We start from the raw sequence: 24,923 nt of genomic DNA, 5'->3' as shown, positions 1-24,923 counted from the left end.
TATAACTAATTCTGCATGCAGCGAAGGAATCATCTTCTGTGTAATTGACAGGCATGAAGTGCATAAACAGATGGGAAAGCATTTAGGTTCCCCCAGAGAGTGCTGCACCGCATCCATTTTTGTCAAGTAAATTGCTTGATATATTCATTGAGAGCGACCTTTAAGCACCTCTCCCGGGTTTGAAAACACACATTTCCACAGATGATAGCTAGCTGTAATCACTGACACCGAGACTTGTGTGGAAACTAAAAATGTCCGAGCATTCATTGTACTCATTTTGCACAGTGTTTTTCTGCCCATGTACTCAGGATATAATGAAACCTCATGAGCATATTGATGTTACGCCTCTTTCAATCTGTTAGTCGCTAATTTAACTGATGTGCCTTTTTTTTTTAACCATCAGCTGTTTTGGCCTGCTTCAACAAGCAAAATAGAAGAATGCCAAATGGCAGGCAAGGACCCTACAGTAAGGAGAATAAACCTCTTTGATTTCTTGATTTATTTTAGAGTCCCACTACTGTAATAATACATTACAGCATAGATTGCATGTTGTTCATTTACATGTTTTTAGCATTCAGCTAAACACAAAGACTCTATATAAAAGATAGTTTTGGTCACCATAACATCACCCTGTGTTTTGAAGCTTTGAGTTTAGTGTTGTGCTTATCACCATGTTGGGTTTTTTGGCGCCAGCAGTGACCAAATTTTAACAATAATACGAAGCGTTAATTTAGCAGTTAGCAACATTAAGTTTGGTTAGCAAGATGTAGCTATAGATCAAAGATGGGTCACACACGTCACTGATCTGTTAATCAGTCCTACAGTATGTAAATGAAATTAACGTTACAGCACACCATATTATTTGCCATATTAAGAACCAACACTACAAAAACATTTAAGAACTGGAATTAGTGACCTACAAGAAGCCTAACAGTGCTAGCAGACAGCTAGTTAGTACAAGGTAGCCACACCGCTAATAATTCATAACTAAATCCCCAATACTAACTAAAAAAGGTAGCTTATTTAGAAGTTATTTAGCTTCTTCAGCACCCTTTAGCTTCTTCTTTAGCTTCTTTAGCACCACGTGCTCAGTTTTGAGTAAATCAGAGCATTTTAACATATGTGTACAGAATTTTTTGAGACAACCTCAAGTAGCCATTAGAGGTCCTGCAGTTCTTAACATTTTCATGTTTGCCATTTTTAACTCTGGACATTGTTGCTCAAATTTAGTTATATCACTATCTAGCTAAACAATAAATGTAATATTTAGTTTTGTTTATCATAATCCCATGGTCATTTTTAAACATTTTTGGATCATTCAGCATGAAATCTGTCAGTGTCCCACAATAAGAACAGTTAAAGTATGATTAGAAGAACATACTTTTGCTTATATTTTTAATTAAAAGCTTTATTTCTTTATTTGTCAAATTGAATGTAAATGCACAAATAAAGAAAGAAGAAAGCTGTTTCCCTTTGACAAGAATTCAGGCAAAAAAAAGCTCCTTATTATTATATTTGGTGGACAAGAATCAATCTAGACCTCCCAAACCCCCTGTTGTCCTATTACCGCTTTGAAAAAAAAATTTTTTTCTTGTTTTGTTTTGTCACTACCTGCTGTAGAATTTCCTTGGTTTCCTTTGCAGCACTTCTGCGTATTTTCTTTGTCTGAGTTATGATAATTACAGGACAAAATACAGATAATGAGCTATCCTATTTAACAAAGTTGGGCCCAAAGAGTCAACATGACAGGGTTTCTTTGATTTACTACAGTGTCATTAAAACTAGGACATATTACTCTTCTTTTTCTTAAGACATGTGTGGTTAAACTCCTTCACTCTAAAAGAACATGAAGAATTTTATAGGTTACTGAGCGATAGTTTTGCTGGCACAGGCTACTTAAGACCAGACTGAGGTGTATGCGGCCCACAACCTAAAATGAGTTTGACACCCCTGATCTTGACTAAAGGTTTAGTCAGCTGTTCCAAGATCCGCTCCTCCAACTGGGTCTGCAGCGGAAGTTGCCTCCTGGGATTTCCCTCTCGCATCTGTGAGTTTGCGTCAGATCCAACTGTATTTCTATCAAGCAGCAGATGTCTGCAGGGTCACCGGCTGGCCTGGAGTCCTTGTGGCATAGTCACAATTAGTCAGTGCAAGATCGAGGTGTGGAGGCGATTGAAATGCCACGGATCAGTGTAAAAAAAAAAAAAAAAAACCTGACTCAAAGCTCACTGACGCAGATATTTCATAAGCCACCCTGGTTCTGAGAAGCACTTGTTAGCTACAACAAGGTTTAATGAAGACATACAGCGAGAGTCAATTTATTCCTCCTCCGCATCTGTTTTCCTCTAATTGGGTTGTTCTGAAACAAGTGCACGCACAGTTGTCTGTATATACAGCAGTGCTGAGGACATGAGAATGGAAAGCGAAAAACTAACTTTTTACACAAAAGAAAGGCCTAATTTTTAATGTAACTAAAAAAAGAGTCAATCTGCTGCCAGTCCTCCATGGTTTCACACATTCTCCACCATCTCTGCATCATCTGACAGGCCCTGGGCTAACAGAGCCAGGGTTTTATTCAACATGCTGTTGCAGATATAGAAAAAAAGCTGTTTCCAGTCGTGGAGTGATTTGTGCTGCTCTGACTCATAGCAAGCCTGCTGCAGACAGGCTACCACAAATATTTGGGTGAGCCATCTCTGTGTGGAGCCACTTGATGGCCTCTTCTCCCTTCTGTTATGCCTTTTCTTATTGAATCCCTGCGAGTTTTCCTTTAAAGATTTTACTTTCTGTTTCCATCTTACCATTTTTCCTTGGTCACTTTTTCCAACTCCTTTAACATCTCTCCCTTTCTTTTCTTTTTACACCACACTGCAGTTTTTTTTTTCTCTCGTACACAGTCTCCCCTCTCACAAGCTTTTTTTCTTCTTTTATCAGAGCCCTTGTGCATATGTTATTGTTATAAATATAAGGTTTCTCTTCTGCAATACGATCTGTGGTCACGCATGTAGCATCATGGGGGATATTAAGTCTGTTTGCTGCTTTGTCAAATGTATCAACTTTAAAAGAAGGCTGTATTTATATCAGGAAACATGAAATCAAACATGATAGCTCATATATATTTGAGTTTGAAAGGCCTCAGAAGGATTTGATGAGACAGACAGAGAGTTAGATTTAAAAAAAAAAACAAAAAAAAAAACAGTACGAAACATGATGTGGGTGCGTGTCAGTAAAAAAGTTTTGTTACTTTGCATTGATCGCTCTCAGTGGAGCCTTGTGCAGTGACCATGCACCGCAGCAGCTGTCATTCCAGCAGCCTTGGCCAAGTTCCTGACAGCTCCCTGGACATGTGTTCTTCTCCCCACTTCTTTCTCCTCACTTCTCCACTCATTTTCTGCAAACTCGGGCTTAATTAACCACAAAGTCCAGCACACCTACAGCTGTGGGGTTTGGAAAGTGGAAGCAGAGATGAAGAGATGAAGTGAGAGTAGTAGTCAGTCTTACCTAGATATGTCACATATACCGCTGACACGTTTTTTCCACTGCCCTTAATACCAGACCTGTGAGCTCTGGGATCCTTTTATTGTGCAGCATGTGATTTTATAACCGTCACAACAACAGTGAGATAAGTTTGAATTACTCCTGCATATGGGAATGAGATACTTCCAGAGGGATAAGCAGATTCTTTATTTGTGTGTCTCCTTGGCTATATAACACGAATTAGGTCACTCCTCAGCGGCTGGTCCGGTGCAATCTGTGGGATTAAAAAAAAAAAAGGCAGCAGCGATTATCTTTGTCATTTCTGTAATAACTGTAAAGATTAAATATAGCTTCAAATATGAATACCTGTGGGACTAAGTGCACCATGGCTATAAATAAAAATCAGTTAAAACATTCAACTTTTGCTATGGCACAACCAATCCTGGGCCAGTGCTGTAGGACCTAAAAACTGCAGTTCCTGTCACGGCCACTTGAGGCTACCTTTGATTAAAGAAAGTACCGTATTAAAATCTCTTTAGTCTACATACCTTTCCTCTGTTTATTGATATAATTAATATAAAATTAAGTAAAGAAGTAAAGAACAGTCTAAAGCATGAATGTCAAACTTATTTTACATCAGGGACCACATACAGCACACTTTGATCTCAAGTTTATCTCCACATTAAAATCACTGTGATTTCTTAATATAAGGAAAAGTGTGATTTCAACAGCACATGTCAGCTTTTGTACATGATAAAGAAATAATAATGCTCTATTTAATAAAATAAATTTGTCAGCATAGCTCTTTGGGCTTAAATTGGAAGAAATATGTTTTGAAATTACAGAAAAAGATTTGATAGCTCATTTCCCAGACTGCCCTGTAATTATAAAACAAAGTTTTTGTTAAATATTTGTTTGTTTTTTATTTCACTGTGGACACATTGTAAATGCAGTAGGCAGAATTAAAGTCTTTGCCAGGCTAATTTTGGCCCTCAGGCCACATGTTTGACACCACTGGTCTAAGGAGTCAGTTCAGTTTACTTTAGTTTAGTTTATTTGAGGTCTCTCTAAGTAGAGTCATAAAGTCAGTTAGTTCACATTAGCTTACATTTAATACCAGAAAGCCCCTTCTTACTGGATCAGCAAAGGATACAGATGCTAAATCCCTGATTTCATTATAAGCAAGAGCTTATGAATTCAAAATTGAATTTTTTAGAGAAAAGGTGTCTCATTTGTTCTCTTAAATCTACATCACTTACATTAGCATGTGCCTCTCATTGTTTATCCTTATTTTCTAGCACGGCTGTGGGAACTTCATCCGGGTGGTGCAGCCTTATAACAGAACTCATCTGTTCATGTGTGGCAGTGGAGCGTATAGTCCCGTCTGTGTGTACGTCAACAGGGGCCGCAGACCAGAGGTGGGTATAAATGAAGGAAGCACTTCATTAGAAAAGCAAACTCATGAAGGAATAAATGTTTTGGGGGAGCACCGAGTAGGTGATCATTGCAACTGGCACTGTAACAGCTGTTACAGATTAAAATTTTCATTGTGCAGAGTGATTATACACAAACATGATCTCAAGAGTGGAAAAATAAAATAAAGTCTAGCACTCTTGTAAATTTGTAAATATATTGTAAATGACTGGGTTGTAATGGTGCACAAGTGAGGCTAAGGACACTTTGTAAAGTTTATGGAAGTTTTGGTTTCTCTGTTATTTCCAAAACAAGCTTGTGTCAACTATGTTGAGCAAATATAATTAAAATGATGTAATTTATTTAGCTCCTGAAAACTTTGGTTGACTGTTAATACAATGTGCGATGAGTGAAATTAGTGTGAGTACTACCACACAGAGAAAATAAGCAAATCATATTCACTGTGTGGCAGTAATCATAAAAAATGCCTCAAGAGGTCTGTTTACCCCTTATGTACAATTATTTAGAGGTTTGAACCCAACATGACATGTTTTTGACTGATTGCTATAATAACATGAAAATTGAATTTTCCTTGTATTACTGGCTGTTGGAATGAGAACAGCAAAATTCAGAATCGCTAAGTGCGGAAAATACATTAAGCTGATGTCAATTGGTGTATGAGAAAATGGCTATAATCATACCACAACATTGTTTTCGCAGATCTCCTAGGAGTTGGAAGTGTCAACATATGGTTAAAAAAAACTTACACATCTCATAACTTTTTTTTGAGCACAGTTTTCATGTAGTCAATTTGATGCCACATAAGAGCTGAGATGCGAAGGCTGAGAAAGAGAAAACTGAGGTCTAGTGTCAAGGATGGATGGCTGTTTTCTGAGCTCTAATCTCCAGCCACACAGCCCTGAAAGTAAGAGCGGGGAAGCCCTCCAGGAGAAAAGTGCTCACCGAGCGAGCAGCATTCAGCCACAGACCGTCAGCTGCTGCCAAACACTAATAAGCAGAGCGAGAGAGCTGCAAACCAGGCTCCTTCCTCACTGCGGGGCCTTTTGTCATTTGGGGTTTTTGTTTGACAGGCAGACTGCTATGTTTGCAACTTCTGAACTCAAACATGTCAGTGTCTCAAAAAAAGTGATCTGTTAAGTGTAACAAGGTGTTGTAGTGGGAAGCTGACAGTGAGCTCTCATCGTGGACCTTTGCTCTAGGTTGTGAACATGCTGCAGCCTGTTGAATGGACGTAACAAGATTTTTTTGCACGTGTTAGTGTTTTTCGGCATTAGTTTTTCAAGTACTCCTAAAACACATAGTGAATTACATACTGCGATAAATGTCAGTCTTAGTAAGGGAATTAATCTTTTATGTAGTCTTTAAATCTTTATATGGTGTCATAAGTCTGTTTTTTCACGAGTGAACATAGCACATTTATTTGTTGAAAAAAATTACTTTATAGATCTCCTTCTAATAAAAGGAAAAAACAATCTGAACTTAATATCAAATAATTCGTGGATGATGAACTGCATGTTTATCCCTTCATCTTTGTGCAAATTCTTGGAACAATGCTGCTTAACAAAGGTCAATGAGCCAAATGAATTACAAATAAATGAGACATTTTTTTCAGATGAGAGGGGCTTTAAAATTAATAAGATGGCTATTTTTTGCAGTGTAGAGGTTAATGACAGGACCTGCCAGATGGAGTCTATCAGCTTCCAGAACCTCTTGGCAAACAGGCATATTTTCCTAGAATAACAGTGCTTAGCTGACGTCATCCCCATTCAAGGAAGCTGCACCATCGCCATGGGCAAGATCTAAATAAGATGGGACAGGAAGTGCTATAATTTACCTAGGTTGCTGCGGTGCTTGGACTGTCCAGTCTGCCGCAAGGAGGCTATTGAAACTTGGCAGCATTTCCGCCTGAGAAGAGGAGTTGGCTGTCCAACAAATAAGCAGGGAAATTCCTCCTCTTCTCCTCCCAAACGGAATGTTCTTTTACTATCCCACATGGAGCAGTTAAGGTAGACCAGGGCAGGACAGCCTCTGTGTCTCCTTAAAGGAGGCTCTGAGCGGGGCTCCTCTGTGGGACACAAAATACACTGTTGCACTCAAATATTCAGTTTTATAGCGGTAGAGAGCACAAGACACAAGAACGTATCATATAAAACTGTCTCCAAAATGTCTGACTTCCTCTTTTTCTCTGTGGCAGGAACAAGTATTTCACATTGACTCCAGGACAGAGTCAGGAAAAGGGAGGTGCTCCTTCAATCCACAAGTGAATACAGTCTCTGTCATGCTCAGTAGGTGCCTCAATCGCTATCTACTATTTTTTTTTTCTTGTTTTTTTCTAAAACCCCTGAAAACAAAATTACATTTCTTTTGTTTTGGAGTGAAGTTTTTGAAGCAAAAACAAGAGTATGCATAAGCCATTAGATTTAAAAGATGGCCACTCTGACCTTTTGCCTGGGAAATCTTTTTCTACCTTTGTTGTGACATGATGACCAAAGACAGGCGCATTTCATATGCAGCCGTATGACTATGGTTTACACCCTAAGTTATAATCTGCATTGTTATTTATTTGGCTGTAAATGAAGTTCAAGAGTCCTTGATAAACTTTTCACTTAGGCAATAAATCAAATGAGCCTTGAACAAATAGAACAAATGAACAAATAGAAGTTATACAATGGAAGGTACTTTGAAACTGGTGTCACTTTTTCAAACTGGAGGCTAGCTCATAGAGGCTAGCAAGTATTGAACAAATAATATCAACACAGGCAATGATGAGACGGCCTATAGAGAGGAGGTGATGGCACTGTACGAGTGGTGCCTGGAAAATAACCTGACTCTCAACATCAGCAAAACTAGAGAGATGATAGTGGACTACCGGAAACGACCAGTCAGTGAACACCAGCCCATCCACATCAACGGTGTTAAGGTCAAAAGGGTCAGCAGCTTCAAGTTCCTTGGAGTCAACATCACCGAGGACTTCTCCTGGACCCTTCACACAGACACTGCTATCAGGAAAGCTCGCCAGCGGCTTTACTTCCTGAGGAGGCTGAGGAAGTTTAGCATGAACGCCAACATCACCTCAAATTTTTACAGGTGTGCAATTGAGAGCTTGCTGACGAGCTGCATCACAGTTTGGTACGGAAGCTGCTCTGCCAGCAGCCGTAAAGCACTACAGAGGGTGGTGAAGGCAGCAGAGCACATCACTGGCACGAGGCTTCCTGCCATTCAGGACATTTACTTCCAGCGATGCCTCCGTAAAGCACACAGCATCATCAAGGACCACAGCCACCCAGCACATCAGCTGTTCTCCTTGTTACCATCTGGCAGACGTTACAGGAGTCTGTCTGCTCGGACTACAAGACTTAAAAACAGTTTTTACCACCAAGCCGTACGACACCTCAACCACAACACTTAAACACACACAACACAGCACTCAGAAGCTACCCTGCAGCTTCACAAGTACTCTGTTTAATCTGCACTGGTCACTTCACTTTATTGTCATTGATATTTATATTTAAAAGTGCAATACTGTAATTTTCTGCTGCTCATTCCTGTGCAATATCCCATCTGCCCTCCTGTCATATTTCTTTTCAAGATTTTCTTATTTAATCACTAGTGTACATATATTTATATTTATAGATACATATATATTTAGTCATCTTTTCTCTTTTACCACGTCTCTCTAATATTTAGCTCCTTACTATTTTTATATTTTTATATTTTATTTTATTATATTTTATTATATTTTCTGTACTGTATCATGCTGCTGAGTGACTGCTGCTCGTCAAACACATTTCATTGCAATGTTGACCCTGTGCTAACTTGCATATGACAAATAAAACTTGAAACTTGAAACAATAGATAATTAGTCTCCAAAAGCTAATCAAGATTAGCTAATTAGTCTCCAAAGGTTGATTCTGTTCATCTGGACGTAGCGTTTTAAGTGGGGGAAATGTTTTGATCACTGGTTGTTGATCAATGGTCATGAGAATTTGCATAATTATGATGAAGGAACTGACCTCCCAGCCCATTGTTCCTTCAGTGGTGCTAGTTTCAGTCATTATGCAAATGTACTGTTTATAAGATTGGGGAAACCTGCAGTCAGCTGAGACTGAAGAAGTCACTTGGATGAGTGACAAAACGTTACTCCCACTTAAAACGCTACGTCCAGATAAACAGAATCAACTTTTGGAGATTTACGTACCTGGATAATTGAGCATGCATCAAGACATTAGCTAATTAGCTTCCAGTTTATCATTAGCTCTTATGTAGCCAAACTTTGTCATCAGACTGTGCATACCCAACCTTTCTTTAAAGTTTGTATATACATGGCTATGTGCCATGTCACTTACACACTGCTAAAGTAAAGTTAGCAGCGTGTCTTCTGACCTCAAATGTTAGTTTGCCATGGGCAGTGTTGGGGACGTTACTCAAATAAAGTAATGTATTTCACATTACTCATCATCTTTCTTTAAAAGTAATTCAGCTGGAGGAATTAATTTCTACACTACTTGTTACATTACTTTTTTGTTATTTCATAAAATGACCCAAAATACATTATACATAATTACCAGTTAACCAATTGGGCTACACTCAAACATACCAAAACAAATGACTGCCCTAAAGAGGACACGCAGTTTTTTTTAGTTTTTTCCTATGAAACAAAGCGGACATCAACGGCAAGATGAAAACCAGCCCAAGAGACTTTAAAGTGCTGAGACTTTAAAATGAACACCACAGTGATTCTACTTTAGAAACATGAACAGGCAAAAACAGATTGTTACCTGTTAAAGACACGATGTGCCTGTATGAGGATGCTCTCTGTGCAGGTGCTTGCAAAGAGCTGATATAATGTGGTTGTTTATATCCAGAATGCAGTTTGCACAATATGAAATGCAATAAAAATAAAATAACGTTTCTCCTTTTATGAAAAATGGGCCTACAAATTCAAATAAACATTGTAGCCTACACCTTCTCACTAGAAAAGTGAAGTGAATTAAAATTGTAGTTTAATTTTAATACACAAGAAATCCCCAGGTTAATACTTCAGTCAAGTCAGGCTAAACCCATCCCTTTCTCCAGTTCTCCTTCCTTTGATCTCTGATTGGCCGAGGGGTGTTTGGTTGCTGTTGACATGTCTAAAGGCGAAACACTCCACCCTCAGCTCTGCTTTCTGACACCTGAGTATTGCCATGTCAGCAGCAGCTTTGCCAGCCAGTGAGCGATGTCAGAGATCACCGGGAGGGAGCCAGAGGGAAGGGTGCAGAATAATCCAAAGCCAGGGTCAAAGGCAGTGTTGTGAAAGCAGTGATGCAGCACGCGGAGCCCCTAAAGATCTGAGGCAGTGTCTGGGCTCAATAAAAAGCTGTGCTTCATTTCCAAATCCTCGTGTTTTGGACCCTGTGTGGCTGTCTGAGTACTGTCAACACTCACCCCTTAGCTAGCTGGCTTGGATACGGGCCACATACCCTTAATCCTCCCCTAACTTGCCCCACATCCTCCAAAACATATGGTCCGAAACTGATAGACGATTAAGTGGGAGAAAAGCAATGATAAAAAGCATGAAGCAGCTGTGAGGAACATGCTTATTAACAGCAGGACACACGCAGAGTGTAAGTGCCGTTAGTGCTATAGGCGTTTCGGTTTGAGTTCATTCTCAAAAAATAATAATGGTATAAATATATTACTAAAGCATCTGAATGTACCAATGCAAGGCTCTGTGTGTATTGTGGTGATGTTTTCAGGATTGTTGTGTGGGAATGTTGTTGATTGGGCTTGTGTGCATTCTTCTAGATCAGGAGCTGTTCTCAGGCATGTACATTGACTTCATGGGGACAGATGCTGCCATCTTCAGGAGCCTAACCAAGAGAAATGCAGTGCGGACAGATCAGCACAACTCTAAGTGGCTTAGTGGTGAGCACATGTCAGAGCTTCTATGTACTGTATGAATTCACACAAATAAGATCTAGAATGCCTCTTACCTTTTTTACTGTTTCACTCAGAGCCCATTTTCATCGACGCCCACCTCATACCAGATGGAACAGACCCCAATGACTCCAAATTGTATTTTTTCTTCCGCGAGAGGCTAACAGATAACAGTGGGAATACTAAGAATATCCACACCATGGTGGCCAGAGTGTGTCCGGTAAGTCCCTTTTGCTTTCGCCAAAATAAACCAGCACAGTTTCTTTTGTGATTTTGCGTTGCTATGTGCGGCTTTTGTCGGCAGAATGATATTGGCGGACAGCGCAGCCTGGTCAATAAATGGACGACCTTTCTTAAAGCCAGGATGGTTTGTTCAGTTGTGGAGGAGGATGGCACGGAAACCCACTTTGATGAACTTGGTGAGTTAAACAGAAGAACATACTTGCAGCAATGCACCCTGTTATTATCAATGTATTACTTTTGACACATCATTTCCATGCTCGGGGTCTTCATGGTCTGCGGACCAAGTTTAAACTAATTTTACTGTTTGAAAAATATAATGCCGAGAACCAAAGAGATTGCTAATTTCCAAAAGCTTGCTATTTATGTTCCAAGGTTTCAAACAGATTGCTTTCTCCATAAACAATCCCGGGAACGTCCCATGTTTGGTCTGGATACGAATTTCAGCCCTTTGTCCAGTTTCAAAACAATTGCTCTGTTGCTTTTGGTTACCTGGTATTCAACTATAAGCACATCCAGGACTTTCTTAGCCTTAGCCTCAAATTTCAAACATCAGCACATTTATCAGGCATTCATCTCTCGTTGGCCTTTTTATCTGTAGGATGATGTGAAATAAGATTTGGGGAATTTGCTGAAGGTATTAAACTGGAAGGTGTGTGCTTTTCTCTTTGTGTGTTTTCTCTTATAGAAAGTGTGTTTTTGCTGGAAACGGATCTGCCCAAGGGCCTGTTGGTGTTTGGCGTGTTCACTTCCACAAGGTAAGGCCGATGAAGCCAACTGTAACATTCCTGTAGGCCTCAGAGGTATGGTAATCATTCAGGGGATATCAGCAGATGGGGATGTGCTTGTCAAAGGGCCACTTACATATAAATATCACGTGTCATGTGGCAGAACAGCTTATTCAGATGCTGAACTATCAATTACAGTGTCCTGGTGGTTTGGCCATATGGTATTCCTTGATTTTCTTTCCTCAAGATCCTCTGCAGCATTGTGCCATGTTGCAGACCAAGTGCGAGGGATACATTTATAGCACATGTTAATGTTAGAATTCATATGACATGATGTTGTTGGATGTCTTCCATAAGCATACTCTATAGGATTGTTGAGTGCACAAAGAATTTAGTTATTGCATTTTTTAAATAGCTGAAACCCAGCCATGTTTTTTAGCAACTAGATAAACACACATTATAAAAAAAAATCTGAGAAAAATATTGGAAGACAATAGCCTGATATCACAGAGTATTTTTATAATATCAGAAATTTAAGAAATAACAACATAAAACAACATAAAAATGTTTAGATATTTATTTATTTTTGAAATCCTGGAAAAAAAAATAATTTTTTGTTTCATTTCATAGCCACAGTATGGTATATATGTCTAACATTTCAGCATTCAGGGTAGCACAGTGGTGCACTAAGCACTATTGCCTCACAGCAAGAAGATCTTGAGTTCATTTGTCCAATGTGGAGGTTATATGTATGTTTTACACTGTCAGCACCTCTGTGACCTTAAAATAGATGAGCAGAAGAGGATGGATGGATGGATGGATTAAAATTCATTTAAAGCTAATTATGTAATTTTTAATGAAATACAAAGTTAAAGACCGTTTCAAATATGTACAAGGAGTTCAGGAGTGTAGAATCATTAGGTTTGTGTTTAAGTTGTTAAAATGGGCCCAAAAAGAACTAAAAAAAAAAGACAAAAAGAAATAAAATACACTGCAGGAAGAAAGAAAGTTGACCAACAAAAGTCAACGAAGGCAAAAACTGTGAAAATAAATTATAGAAACCAAAACAATGAACACATACATGGCCCAGGGGACCTCAGTAAGTGAAAGAGAGGAAAAGACATGGATGACATAATAGGAAAGAAAATACTAAAAAACACAAAGAAAGAGGATTAAGGAAAAAATCCATGAGCTTCTGTGGTAACTGAAAAAAAATGTTCTCAACAAACTGATTACTGAAACTGCTCTCCTCCAGCAGAAAGCACAGCCAGCAGGGCAACAAGGCAAATTTGGAAGTTTGAAAAAGTGATCACTCGATACTTCTGGTCAGATCTTTAATTGGGTCTGTTTGTTTAACCAAGCGTGACACTCCAACAACCCTCGATCCACTTGTTACCTCAGGATTGTAGAAAGCCTACAGTAGTGTCTCCTGGCTCAAAAAAAAAACAGCCAAACTAAACACTGAGGTCCTCGAGGTCTCTGAGCTCGGTGTTATTCCTGCTTTCTTCCTCCCTCTCTCCACTTTGCACAATACGCTTCTGTTCAACTTTTCAACAAAGCCTCTTTTATGTGTTAAGCAGTGTGGTTTTAAATGGCTGAGCCAAACCACATCAGACCGTCGAGGAGGAAATAGGTGAGCTGTTGTCAGCGGAGCGTGACAGCAAGTTCACCCAGGCTCAACTCAGAAAATGAGACCTTAATAAACAACCTCAGAATATTTCATCTGGGAGGGTCTTGAGATGGTGAATACTGGTTCCTGTTGCAGTGTCTCACTCAGGTTGTGCATGTCGTTTCAGTTCCGTGTTTAAAGGCTCAGCAGTGTGCGTGTACAACATGGCGGACATTCTCACAGTCTTCAACGGGCCCTTCGCTCATAGAGAAGGGCCCAACTTTCAGTGGATTGCATTCCAGGGGCGCATCCCCTACCCAAGGCCTGGAACTGTAAGTTACATTTAGGCCACACAGTCATTTTTTATTGCTTTTTTATGATATGATAAGATAACCGATAATTAATAACATATGAGCATATGATCTACATATTGAAAAAGTGAACTCATCTCTAAGATTTCTAGAGATCGCCTCTAGAGAAGTATGAAATCTTTTGCTCATATTGTTTTATATTCTAAATAACATATCCAAACAATTTAAAGCCATTAAACAATAAGTAATGTATTTTCTCTGCAGCAGGACTTGCAATACTATTTTCTGTTTATTTAAATTTCATTAATTGATTAAAAAAAACAGAACTTGTGGAAATGAATGAATGAGATTTTGTTTTTGCACTGTTCAAACCCACCCTATGTTTCTGCAGTGTCCTGGTGGAGCCTTCACACCTGACATTCAGACAACAAAGGAGTTCCCAGATGATGTGGTGACCTTTGTCCGCAACCATCCTGTAATGTTTAACGCCATCTATCCGGTGGGGAGGAGACCCCTGGTGGTTCGTACGAATGCTGATTATAAATACACGGCAGTGGCTGTGGACCAGGTCATGGCCGCTGACGGCAACTACCAGGTGCTCTTCCTTGGCACAGGTACGCCTTTTGCAGTTCAGACACAGAAACACTTTAAATATGGTTTTTGTACACATGTGACAAAAACAATATGACTGCATTCTACAGGCCTCAGCTTTCTGGTATTAGTTCTGGTATTTAAAAAATATCTTAGACAGGTGTCTCATGCAGAATATTTCCGATAGATGTAATTTTGTATTGAAATACGATAGAATAATCCTTTATTGTTATTGTTCGTGCAACAAAAAACAAATATTTCGTAGCTCTTCAGCTGTTTTGACAGCAAAAGACAAAAAGAGACTATACTATAAAGATAAAAGAGCTAAAGGTCAACAGAGCTTTAGGGAGGGAAGAGGGGCTTACTGGTTACTGCCAGTGGGGAAAACTGTTTTTTTTTATTTGTTAGTTTTGGACCTGATTGAGCTTAATCTTTTCCCCAGAGGCTGATGTCTGGGGTGGGTGTGGTCCATTATAATACAACTAGCTTTCTTTTACAGTCAGCTGTTGTAAACACAACCAAATTCAATTTCAATTCAATTCAATTTTATTTATATAGCGCCAAATCACAACAAATGTCGCCCAAAGGAAGGTTTACATTAGACGATAATATACTCTGCTGCCCTCACCACTTGTTTCAGATCTTTCCTGTTTCCTGCTGTGCAATAGCAGGTCAGAAGGTTCTCTACTGCTGACCAGTAGAAGTTCAGGTCAGTAGGTGATGAGGGAGGTGAGTGTGCTTTAACTTCCTTAAGAAGTTAAGCCCCTCTCTGGCTTTTTCCACCTGATGAGAAGATGCACGAGGTCCAAGGTCAACAAAGCCCTGATAGTACAGGCATAATAGTCCAGGTAATACAGGATGGGTGTTGGCCTCTTAAAGAGCAGTGGGATGCATTTCCTTTGTTTCTTCACACAAAAAAATATAAAAACGAACCAGCCAGACTACCAGCATCTCAATATTTTAATTTTACTACCTCATTTAAATATATTTAATAGAAGTTAGATCAATGTTTGCGCTGAAAAGACACTGTGTATAAAATAAATACAAACTGGATTCCATATAAGACCTACATCATGGCATCAGCACATTCAAATATAGCCATCGTCTTTGCAGTACACAGAGGCTGATAGTGACATTTTCTTTCTGAACAGGTTATTGCTTGGAAACTCAATGACACAGCTGGTTATCAGATACACAGATAAGCTGGAGTACTTGTGTTGTTGCCACTCAGCTCAAACAGGTCAACATGGCGCTGCATGCAGTATAATTCAGTGCACAGATAGATCAGAGCAAAAGATAAAGTCCATTAAGAGTAGATTTTTTTCCATTACATAAGGAAGAAGGACCTATAATGGATTGCCACTTTTTTAGAAAGTCACTACCTAAGGTTAAATGAGGGACACTATTGTAAGACATCACTTAAATGTCAAGTCATTGAAAATGCTAGAATGACTTGCACTTGCAGAACAAATTATGCTATAAAAAAAAAGCCCTGACAGAAAAAAATGTAATGCTAAAAGTTGCATGTGATCATTGAGATAAAGCAGCGTACATGTGATTGTTTTCTCATCAGCCTAAATGTATGAACAACACTTTTCTCATTTTCAACCCATTCACCCACATGATAACAGTATTATCATGGTGGTGCTACCGTTTTATGGTGCTGCGTGAGTACAAAAGGCTGAGAAAGTGGTGGGCTGATATTTACAGACGACAACATGAATGCCATAAGAAGATATACCAAAATACTGGCTGACAAGATGACACCATGTCTCCAGAAACCTGTCATGTATCAGAAATATTCCAATGATCCAAAGCTCACTGACAAAGTAAAAAAGTGAAAATGCCAGACCCATTAAATCGTTACATCTGCATCATAAGTGCAAAACCTTCTGAAACCCTACACTGCAGCCTATACCATAACCGAACACCATGACCTGACGTGCACATCCCTAGATATTACACAATATGTGAAACATAAATTTTGGTAACAATATCAGTCACTTACATTAGCTGCATAGTAGGCTCTACATAGTTTTGCTGCAGAAGTATAACTTAAGCATTCGAAGTGATGCAGTTCCAAAAAGGTTCTACAGTTCTGATTTAGTTGACAGGCAATATTGTGCAACAGCTTGCTGTGTAGTGAATATTTGTCGAATATATGCCAGTGTGTTTCTGTGCTTAAAAACACCAGATTTAGATAATAGAAAAATGTGTGTTTGTTAGCAGAAGTGCGTGTCCATTCATGCTTGTAATTGTCCACGTGTGAACATTGGCATTCAGCAAACTGCTCTGGGAGTCTCTCGCCCAGCTGCCGGTGTTTATCGAGCAGCCTCTCCTTTCTGTTCCTCCTGCCTTGATTTTTGAAGAGTAGCCAGTGCCGCGTACCCATATCTGCTCCTGAAATGGCGCTTTGTCTCAAGGATGGGGGAGACGCTCTTATCAGGCATTTCCAGGAGCTGTTACTGTACCCCCCCCTCCTCCTCCTCCTCCCTGCTTTGCTGCTCAAATTCCCAGGCCAAAAGAGCCATACCGATGAGGGTAGAGCTGCGTTTTGCCCTTTTTGTGGTCCTTGACCTGCCTTAAGAGCTTCCATTCCCACTCCTGTCACAGCTGATTTTGTTTTTGGAAACTGGTCATGGCTATCATGCCTAATTCAAAAGCAAACATGGGCAAAGAAAAACAGACTGCTGGTGGAGCTGGTGGGGTTTTTTCCACCAGCAGTCGTGTTCTGCGTTTACTGATGCCTCACAATTTTAGATGTTCATTGCTGCGTAGCCGTATCTGTTTCACACGGTAGTTAAATGCATGTGTGGGGTTGGAACTCATGAGACGTGTGCTTTTTTGCCCTTCAGACAAAGGTACAATACAGAAGGTGATTGTGCTACCCAGCAACCATTCCCTGCATGACGATCTGATCCTGGAGGAGCTGGAAGTGTTTAAGGTCTGCTCTCTGTATTTCTCCCTTCTCTCTTTTTTTTTCCTCTTTCACTTTAATCCCCTTTCTCCCCTTAAATCAAAGGCAGGGACTGGGAGGAGGGTGTGTTTGGCCACTACACAAAGACCAAGGGCAGACAGACAAAAGGCAGGGTGGCATTTGGGAGATGGATGTTCTGTAGTGCAGAGCAGTGTAGAGTGATGAGAAACATGCTAGCATACTCCAAGTCTGGAAGTCGCCCTCAAGTGAACCTTTGCATATGTTGTTTTATCTTAGGTGATAGATCTGTGATCAGAAGAAAAAGTCTCCTTTGATCTTTCTACCAAATGGTGGAACACATAGACTTCAATCTAAAGAGATTTGTCTCTTTAGAATACATAATTTATTTCTCAGGCTACTAAAGACATCTATCCAGAGTTATTCTAGAATCTAGACTGATTTGTGCCTTTTTGCACCAGCATTGCAGTCCTTGTGATTATGTTTGCTTTGCAAGCTCTTTTTCAAGATCAAAAGGTGTCTTGAAGTATATAAAGTTAATATCATAAATATCAACATCTATAAAGTAAAGTAAATATCAGGTTATCAGGTCTTATGAAGGGATGAATTCCAATTTTAGTTTTTTTGGTTCACCCCATCATAAATATGCAGGGAAGAGGTCAGGCAAGAGGTACAACAGTTAGTCTACTTCCATTGGCAAATGAGGGTGGAGACTCTTTCATGACCGATTGTTGGCTTCTTATCTTATCATAATTGATGGAAATATAAATGCAAAAAGTATGCATTAATAATACCATCTGGGAAGCATATGACTGGCAACAGCTTCATCTTCCAGCATGACAACAATCCAAACATACTGCCAGTACAGCAAGGATACCTGGATAGAAAAACATACAATAGAAAGCTATCAGTCATGGACTGGCCTCCCCAAAGCCCTGACTTCAGCATTATTGGTAAATGGTAAATGGCCTGCATTTGTATAGCGCTTTACTCAGTCCCTAAGGACCCCAAAGCGCTTTACACTACATTCAGTCACTCACCCATTCACACACACATTCACACACTGGTGACGGCAAGCTACATTGTAGCCACAGCTGCCCTGGGGCGCACTGACAGAGGCGAGGCTGCCGGACACTGGCGCCACCGGGCCCTCTGACCACCACCAGTAGGCAAACACGGGGTTAGTATCTTGCCCAAGGATATTTGGGCAAGATACTGATATTGATATCAGCAGTGTGGGATCATCATAACACAGAATAGAAACAAAAGCAGCCAACATCCAACGAAGAGCTTTGAGGTTCCTTCAAGAAGCCTGGAGAACTATTCCTGTAGAACATTCTATAGGCAATAGCTTCATAGGGCCTGATTTATTTTGGACTGTATTTCATGAAACAAGAACTCTGAGAGCGCCCATTCTTTGCTATATAATTACCATAAAGTCTGGTATTTGTTTTCTCATCGAAGTGTTATGAATTAAAATGTATATTTTCCAGAAAGTTCTACGTTTATTTCATCAACATACAAGCTCTGAACTTTGTTTTTGTCTTTGCTGTTTTTCAGAATAAGGCTCCTGTTACAAACTTAAGAATATCCTCTAAAAAAGTAAGCATTCTGAATATGTTATGTATGCATCTGCTTATCTTAAGTGCACTTATATTGTTTAAAAACATTCACTGTCCAAGGCCACTACGTAATGCATTCAACAGTAATCTCCTGTGCGTGATAAGCCTCCCAAAGGCACGGAAATAATAAGCCCTTTTTTTTTTTTTTTTCTTGCGCCCTGCCTCATTTTCCTGTCAGCCGGCCACTTATTAAGACAAACAGGGCTGCTGACATTTGAACTGTTTACTTTGCAGCAACAGCTGTACGCCAGCTCAGAGTTCGGGGTCTCGCAGGTCTCCCTGCACCGTTGTCAGGCTTACGGCTCGGCTTGCGCTGACTGCTGCCTCGCCAGAGACCCCTACTGTGCCTGGGATGGACTGAGCTGCTCCCGCTTCTATCCCACTGGCAAAAGGTAGACAAACGTTTCCAGTTTGAGGGTTTATAGCTACAGTTTTCTGCTAGTATTAAATTTAATTGTACCCAGTGAGGATTGCTTTCTTGTATTGCATGAAAAAAAATTCTGCAAGCCTCCAAACAAATTATTCAGTGGTAATAAGCACTGATAGGTGTTGACAGGAAACCCATTCATGGAGGCAAAACTTTCACGAGTCTTAAATAAACATTAGCGACTTTTACATTTTTCACAATTAAACACTATTTTTGTTCACTTTGATTATACTTAACATTTTGCAATTTGCAGGATTATTACAGTGAGGTTTACAGTAGCCAATGAAGTTACAGCAAATATCAAACCAATTGACTTTCCAAAGCATGGGAAGCAACTGATGTGCTATACGTTAAACTGGAATAGAAAGTTTTGCTCAAAATTTGTGAAGGCCAAAAGATCACATGACTGCAATCCATCAGCGCACACTTCTGTGTAAACCAGATTCCACTTTTGTAGTTTCCCTTCCGGCGTCTAGACATAACACAGACGAGGAGGTATGAGCGACACCTCGCCTCTGCTCCGGTGTCTCTCTGGTTCCTTTAAGGACCAGCTGCCTGTCTCCTGACAGTTCAGTCAGACGCAGGCCAAATTTAGTTTGGTCGTAGAACAAAAACTACAAAAACATTTCAGAGACCTTCTCTGTTTTTCTGCAGAGAATGTCTCTGAAATGTGTCAGCTGTTTACTTGCTTTTTTCCTCAAGCTGTTATATATGAGTGTTCTCCACCGAGTGGAAGAACATGGTCAGATTTTCCTCATATTGTTTTGGCAGCGACTGCTTCTTCCACCATTTCAATATGACAGACGGACGGTTGTTATGATTGTGTATTTTATTTTGTAAGCCATCGACCGAGTTTTTTTTTCCCTCCTTCTTTCAGGAGAAGCAGAAGGCAGGATATTATGCATGGAAATCCACTCACTCAGTGTAGAGGATTCAATTTAAAAGGTAATTAAAGCTCCGGAAATATCCTTTTAAAGGTAACAATGGCTCAAGGCATCATGATTAATGTGAAAGATTCAAAACAGAGCTAAAAGTGGTTTAGTTATTAGACTAATATTTGTATAGGTGGCCAGAAACATGACTCTTCATGAATGCTAATGCTGTTTTGATAAACTGGATTTGTAAGTTTTCTTCCCTAATGTAAGTTCATTTGAGGTTTACACACAGCCTGTGCCTGCAGATATTTCTGTGTGTGTTCTGCTAGCATTTAGGCCTATTTTTGAGTCCGTACTCCAGACTTCATTCTTCATGAATATATATCCAGTCCACTAGCAGGTGCGGTTTAATGAGAGGAGAGAATCGGCTCCCCAGAGTGTTCAATTTCCATGAACAGTTTACTTTACTAAATTAACACGAGCGTGGGGAACCAGCCATATGGCCATTACCGCTAATTAGTCGCAACCCTGTCATACACCCGACTGAGTGATGAACCGTTTAGATAGAAGAAAAATGACACAGTTAATAAGTGAATTGGTTTGATACGTCAAAGTGTATATTGTTTGTGGAAAATGAAGTCTGGGGTGGGGTTCGGTTGTGCCGCAGGTGTCAGACTAAGCTTTGAGTCAACATCTCGCTCTCACTGTTGAGGCTTGAGCCAGATTTGAGTCCATCTGTGCTCTTTGTGTCTGTCAGCAAATGACGTATGAATTGCCTTTCTTGACCCTGTGCATGTGTCTGCCTGTGTCTGCGTGTGTGTCTTTGTGTCTGTTAGCCTACAGGAACGCAGTGGAGATGACACAGTACGGCGTAAAAAACAACACCACTTTTCTGGAGTGTCTTCCCAAGTCTCCTCAGGCGTCTATTCGCTGGCTGATTCAGCGAGACAATGACAGAAGGAAAGAGGTCTGTTTGACATTTAAAGCACTTTAATGCATTCATAATTCCATTAACATTGACCTCCAAGAGGTCAATGTTACGGCCCACTTTAGCTGCAGAATTTAACAAGATAAACCCTTCACAATGCAAGCGGTTTGATTAGATGTCCCATTGTCAGCCCGTAGGGGGTTGCTCCAGTGTTTGGTTAAATATTACAACAAAGATTAAACATGTCGTAACAATCCAGTGAGCTCATATGAGTTATCAGGATGTGCACTGCCTGAGGAATGACACTCTTAATGCTTATTGGCAGGGGAGCATCGTAATAAGTGTTGATACAGATCAAACATGATATGGGCTTTTACTAATGGCTCGATACACTCAATGCTCAGTGGGGAAACATTTTGTAAATGTTTGACGGCACTTAAATAGAGGGAGCATTTTAAAAGGCAGCGAAAGTTTAAACAAAGCTGGGCATGATGAAAACACATCTTTTATGCATTTAGCTCTCACCTCTGTCGAGCAGGGTTGCATGGGGGGGGGGGGGGGGGTCTTAAAATAAATCACTTCAGTTTTATGATGTGTAATCACTGGAGCCTTTTCTAAACTGAGGCCAGACTGATTTGGAAGTAGTATGCTGTATGCAGTAGTAGACTGTCCTAAGCTGTAGGACGAGTCTCATGAAGCTTCAAGCTCTTCAAGCACATAGATCTAAAATGCCTGTCATTGCAGTGACTCCCTGGCAACCTCTAGTCCCTAGGGGAAAATGTGTGTTCCCTAATTGGTTGGCAAGTGGTTGGTGTAGGTTGCTGCCTGTCACTTGGTGAAATCGATTGCAAGGAGAGCACTGCCCCAAAAACTCCCTTATTAGTGCATTGATCGCACAGATTGCCACAGTGGCTTGTAGTTTGCATGGAAGGCCTTGTCTGCAAACACTTGCTAACTAGCCTCTGAGTTACAGTGAAACTTCTAACAATGCGAACCACATCTGAATCAGAGAATGTCCGCCTTCAAATTAAAGGTTGTTCCTTACTGCTGTAACAACACCTTTTTAAATGGAGCAACTTTTGCTATGAAGACAAATAGTCTCTGTTTCCACTTTAAGTCACACTCTTCACAGTTTTGTTACTGCTTAAGCAAGTAGTTGGCAGGAGTTTACAGACAAGTAAGAAGCATTCTATATAAAGTACAGGCAATGACATCAATATCCTGGTGACCAAAACATTTGCAATGAAGTTTAAGTCTTTAACTTTAACTTTCAGGTGGTCAAACCAACACTTAAACTTCCCACAGCTCTTAGGTTTAAATTAACATTTCAGGCATACTTTTAGTCATTATTGACTATAATTTTGAGCAGTAAACACATATAAAATTTGGGGTACTTCAATTTTTTTTAGAAAAAAAATATGCATTCACAGTTTGCCGTCTTCCGATCTTCTAATCAGTAATCATGAATAACTGAGACTTGAATGTCCTAGTCAAGTCTCGCCATTCGCCATTCCTCTTGATAGCACCAAGATATTTATTACAGGCATTTATCTAGCCAGTGGATAAAAGCACATGCTTAAATGAATAAACATGTTTCCTAATTTGACTTTTGAGGGTGTGACAAGTCATTCAACGGTCATCCTTGCCATTGCACAATTTTCTGACAGGTTTCTTATCAGGATTTCTTAAGAGTCTCTCTCCTATAATGTCTCCAATCATGCAATAAATCTGTGCCCTATGTTATTGAGTGACAAATTAAAGTAAAAAATAACCATACTAGAGAAATAAACAACGGTCTTACAAGCTATAGTCCCTTTATTAATGTTAAAAATGTTAGTCTTCTCATAGGTGTTCATTAGCTGATTGCAAAGAGTCCTTATCCTGGCGGTGCACCATAATTTTGCTGTACATTCTTGAATAACGACAATAAAGAATCTTATCTTATTAATCATTAAGTGATCCCTTAAATCTGCATTTTTTAGCCAGGATTTTTGTTGTATATTTTTGCAGGTTAAGCTGAGTGACCGCGTCCTCTCCACCGAGCACGGCCTTCTCATCCGCTCTGTGCAGCTGTCCGACCAGGGTCTTTACTACTGCCTGACCTCCGAGAATGGCTTTAAACGCACCGTCGCCAAAATCCGTTTGCATGTGCTGAGTGAAGCCATGGTGAGCATGCTGACAGACAAGCAGCAGTCGCCTTGGGCATGGGCCAGATCTTTGCACCCCAAGGTCCTTTTGGCAGCCTTCAGTCCCGCAGAGAACCTGGCAGTGCAACAATACTGCAAAGAGAGAAAGGAGCTCAAGAACCTCCAACAGAGGCAGCAGCAGCAGCCATCGGAGCCGCCCGGACCTCTCAGAGGGGATTTGGCCAAACTGAAACCATTGCTGGACCGGAGGAAGAGCCGCAATAGACGCAATCACCCAGAGGACTGACAGAAGGAGCTTGCAGCTGCAAAAACGGACATGCACAACTTCCTGTAGTCCCCACAAAACAGTTACAGATCCCCATATTCCAACTTTCATCTCAACCTCAGAGCTCCGTAGTTGATAGACATTAGAGGGAGAAGCATGGGGAAATGTTATATAGCAATATGTCCTTTTTTTTTTTGCATGAGGTACTGTGACCAGAAGGCTGTGACATGAGCCATTCTTTTTTTTTTTTCACAGTCACAACACAAATCAAAGCAGCCCTATTATGACTGCCACTAAGAATCTGTTGTCTCTGCTGACATTGCTAACCATAATACATGTCAGGTCGCCGCTATATTTTAAAGCGGGAGTAGAATTTGAACTAGTTGGACAAAAGCTCACAGTCAATTTGTGCTTCTTGAAAGAAGAGGAAAGTCATTTAAAAAGCTCGTGTTAAATGGAGCTGTTTGAAAAGGGACGAGCAATAGGCAAATGCATGTTTATTAGATGCTACTCCTTTTTGAATATTTTATTTTTTAACTAACCAAACGATTAAATTATGGGACACTCTACAGGACTTTGAGGTCATGCTAAGAGCCCACGGCAATAAAAAGTGTGGTGTTGGAGGGACGAAAGTTAAAACTCTATTTGTTCAAAGGCCAAGCTTTACGTCCAGTGCTGATGCTATCCAAATGGCAATTCTTGTTGCATACATGTCGTCTATATTTATTCCTACTACTCAGATGTACATGTACTGTATGAATATGTGCCTCATGTGTAATCTGCATATTGTATCACAATTCTCTCATTTCCAACACAGACGCATGTTCATAGAAGGTGTCTTAAATCCTCGCCTCGGTAAGATTTTAGCAACCAAGCTAGCAGATACGCACATTTTAATTAGTGTAAAACTACGCAGCTGCTGAAACACGACAGTATCCGTTATTGGATCCACATTTTCTGAGCTATCTCCAGCAACTTGGACATACTTTTAATTCAGAAGTAGTAATTGTCAGTGAGGTAGTCTGTGATTTAGAGCCTTCAACATATGTGAAAAGCCAATTTTTTTTCCCCTAAGCATAGTTAATGTAGATAGCGATTATTTGTTGCTTGTGTACAGAGCTTTTTGTTGTTGTTTCTCTGTTTGTTTGGATGTTTCATTCTTTTAATTTAATGTTGTGCCAGGTGTTGTGTTTTAAATGTGTATATAATTTCAACATATTTCGCCAACTAACTGCGACTGTGTCTGCAAATTGTAGAGGCATACAGTATTATTTTGATTTTGAGAAAAAGACTTTCTAGCGTTCTCACGTACAGATCTCTCCAGCATCATGTCAACAGTGTAATTTTAGTCTTATGAAAAATATGTATTTCTATTTATTAATGTCATGGTAGCCTGAATAAATGTGTTCAGATCA

General features: G+C 40.0%; 1 protein-coding gene across 4 annotated transcripts in view; it reads left to right on the top strand.

The window, feature by feature from the left end:
- Nucleotides 1-24,923, top strand: part of sema3c (sema domain, immunoglobulin domain (Ig), short basic domain, secreted, (semaphorin) 3C) — a 45,134-nt gene extending 20,211 nt beyond the window's left edge. For all 4 annotated transcript variants that reach the window (XM_087831093.1, XM_006780840.3, XM_087831094.1 and 1 more), the window contains exons 4-18: nucleotides 404-466; nucleotides 4,776-4,895; nucleotides 7,106-7,196; nucleotides 10,699-10,818; nucleotides 10,908-11,050; nucleotides 11,135-11,249; nucleotides 11,759-11,828; nucleotides 13,595-13,739; nucleotides 14,110-14,332; nucleotides 17,165-17,253; nucleotides 18,805-18,846; nucleotides 19,101-19,258; nucleotides 20,171-20,238; nucleotides 21,005-21,135; nucleotides 23,107-24,923. In XM_087831093.1, the coding sequence (XP_087687219.1) occupies nucleotides 404-466; nucleotides 4,776-4,895; nucleotides 7,106-7,196; nucleotides 10,699-10,818; nucleotides 10,908-11,050; nucleotides 11,135-11,249; nucleotides 11,759-11,828; nucleotides 13,595-13,739; nucleotides 14,110-14,332; nucleotides 17,165-17,253; nucleotides 18,805-18,846; nucleotides 19,101-19,258; nucleotides 20,171-20,238; nucleotides 21,005-21,135; nucleotides 23,107-23,529 (2,001 nt within the window). In that variant the 3' untranslated portion in view covers nucleotides 23,530-24,923. The remainder of the gene's footprint in view (nucleotides 1-403; nucleotides 467-4,775; nucleotides 4,896-7,105; nucleotides 7,197-10,698; nucleotides 10,819-10,907; nucleotides 11,051-11,134; nucleotides 11,250-11,758; nucleotides 11,829-13,594; nucleotides 13,740-14,109; nucleotides 14,333-17,164; nucleotides 17,254-18,804; nucleotides 18,847-19,100; nucleotides 19,259-20,170; nucleotides 20,239-21,004; nucleotides 21,136-23,106) is intronic.

This window comes from Neolamprologus brichardi, chromosome 17, assembly GCF_056152115.1.
Source record: "Neolamprologus brichardi isolate AB-2024 chromosome 17, ASM5615211v1, whole genome shotgun sequence".
Taxonomy (NCBI): Eukaryota; Metazoa; Chordata; class Actinopteri; order Cichliformes; family Cichlidae; genus Neolamprologus; species Neolamprologus brichardi.
The sequence above is the reverse complement of the archived record's forward strand: the minus strand, read 5'-3'. Positions and strand labels throughout refer to the sequence as shown.